The sequence below is a fragment of the Atta colombica genome, unplaced genomic scaffold, assembly GCF_001594045.1.
Source record: "Atta colombica isolate Treedump-2 unplaced genomic scaffold, Acol1.0 scaffold219, whole genome shotgun sequence".
Lineage (NCBI taxonomy): Eukaryota > Metazoa > Arthropoda > Insecta > Hymenoptera > Formicidae > Atta > Atta colombica.
The window spans coordinates 777,296-778,780 of NW_017259315.1; the positions used below are offsets into that span (position 1 = coordinate 777,296).

Sequence of the window (1,485 nt, forward strand, 5' to 3'; positions counted from 1 at the left end):
GACAAAAAAATTTAATTTAAAATTTAAATGTCCTAGAATTAAATTTAAAATTTAAAAGAAATTTTTTTGCATGGATATAGGACAGGAAAAATATTTTTAAATATTTATTTTGTATGTAAATAAAGTCTAAGAAAGTTTTATATTAATATAGTAACCTATTTCAAAAGAATTCCTGAATCTTGAAAAAGAATTCCATCATGTAATTTATAGCCTTCCAAATTAGAATACTCTCAACTCTTCGTAAAATGCGAGAAAATTATAAATGTTCCCAAATTATAATTATTAATGTATATAATGTAATAGTAATATATAATGTAATAGTAGTATAATGTAATATTTCATAATAAGTTAAATAATTTACGTTTGTAATTCAAATTATTTTAGCAAGGAGAATGCAGATTTGAGAAGGATCAGAGTGTTGTCAATATAACTTCATGGGCAATTCTACCAGCGCGAGACGAAAAAGCTCTGGAAATAGCAGTGGCTACAATTGGTCCCGTAGCCGCCTCCATAAATGCCAGCCCAAAGACATTTCAACTTTATCAGTGAGTAATATATTTTTATTTGAACAAAAAACCTGCCCGCGTGAATTGCCGCTAATGAACAAATAATGTATGCGCGAGACGCCGACTAATATGTCATATTCAAGAAACATACGATAATTTTAGACATCTACTATTTATTACGCAAATTCGCATAAATATTGTATTCACACTATAATTTTGAGCATTTATGGATCAACTGATCGGTTTAAGAAGAATAAATTAGCAGTACAAATTACGATGCATTTGACATAAATTCGAAAAAATTCTACTAACAACTGACAATGACAAACAGTTTTTTTTCGTTCAGATAGCTAATCGCTTGTAATTCAGCAATAAATATGTTACACTGAGAAAAAATTTATTAAATTTTCATAAATATTTCTTTGAATAGTTTTAGCGGATGTAGTTTTTTATTTATTTAACTTACTTACGGTAAATAAATATTTAGATAAATAAAGAATATAGTTAAATCAAATTAATGGTTCTTGTATCTAATAAATATATATTTATATTTAGTAAATATTCCGCTAAGACTATTCAAAGAAATATTTTTCAAAATTTAGTAAATTTTGTTTTTCAATGTAGTTAATATTTTATTTAAATTTCTTCAACAAATTTGTTGTCTCTAAAGAAGCCGCGCAAATATCGATTTAATCCACATTTCTAATTGCAATTGATTATTATTTTATTAATGCAGAAATGCGTATTCATCTATTGTTGAATTATCTATCTCGAAATTTATTAATATTTCAAATATTTTATACAAAATTTAAATTATTATATATTAGGTGTGGGAAAAAGATTAGTATTAAACCTATTAATTGTTTCCTAAAAATAATCCAAAAAAGAAATTACTATTTAAGTTATTATTTAAATATAGATTTTTTTTATTTAATGTATGTGTATTGATTATAAAAACTTGCATTATTAAATAAATTCT

At 24.2% G+C, this 1,485-nt stretch overlaps 1 protein-coding gene across 1 annotated transcript in view; it reads left to right on the top strand.

The window, feature by feature from the left end:
• LOC108687850 (cathepsin L1-like) overlaps positions 1 to 1,485 on the top strand; it is a 6,813-nt gene that overhangs the window by 3,543 nt on the left and 1,785 nt on the right. The window contains exon 4 of the mRNA XM_018193852.1: positions 385 to 545. Within this exon, the coding sequence (XP_018049341.1) occupies positions 385 to 545 (161 nt within the window). The remainder of the gene's footprint in view (positions 1 to 384; positions 546 to 1,485) is intronic.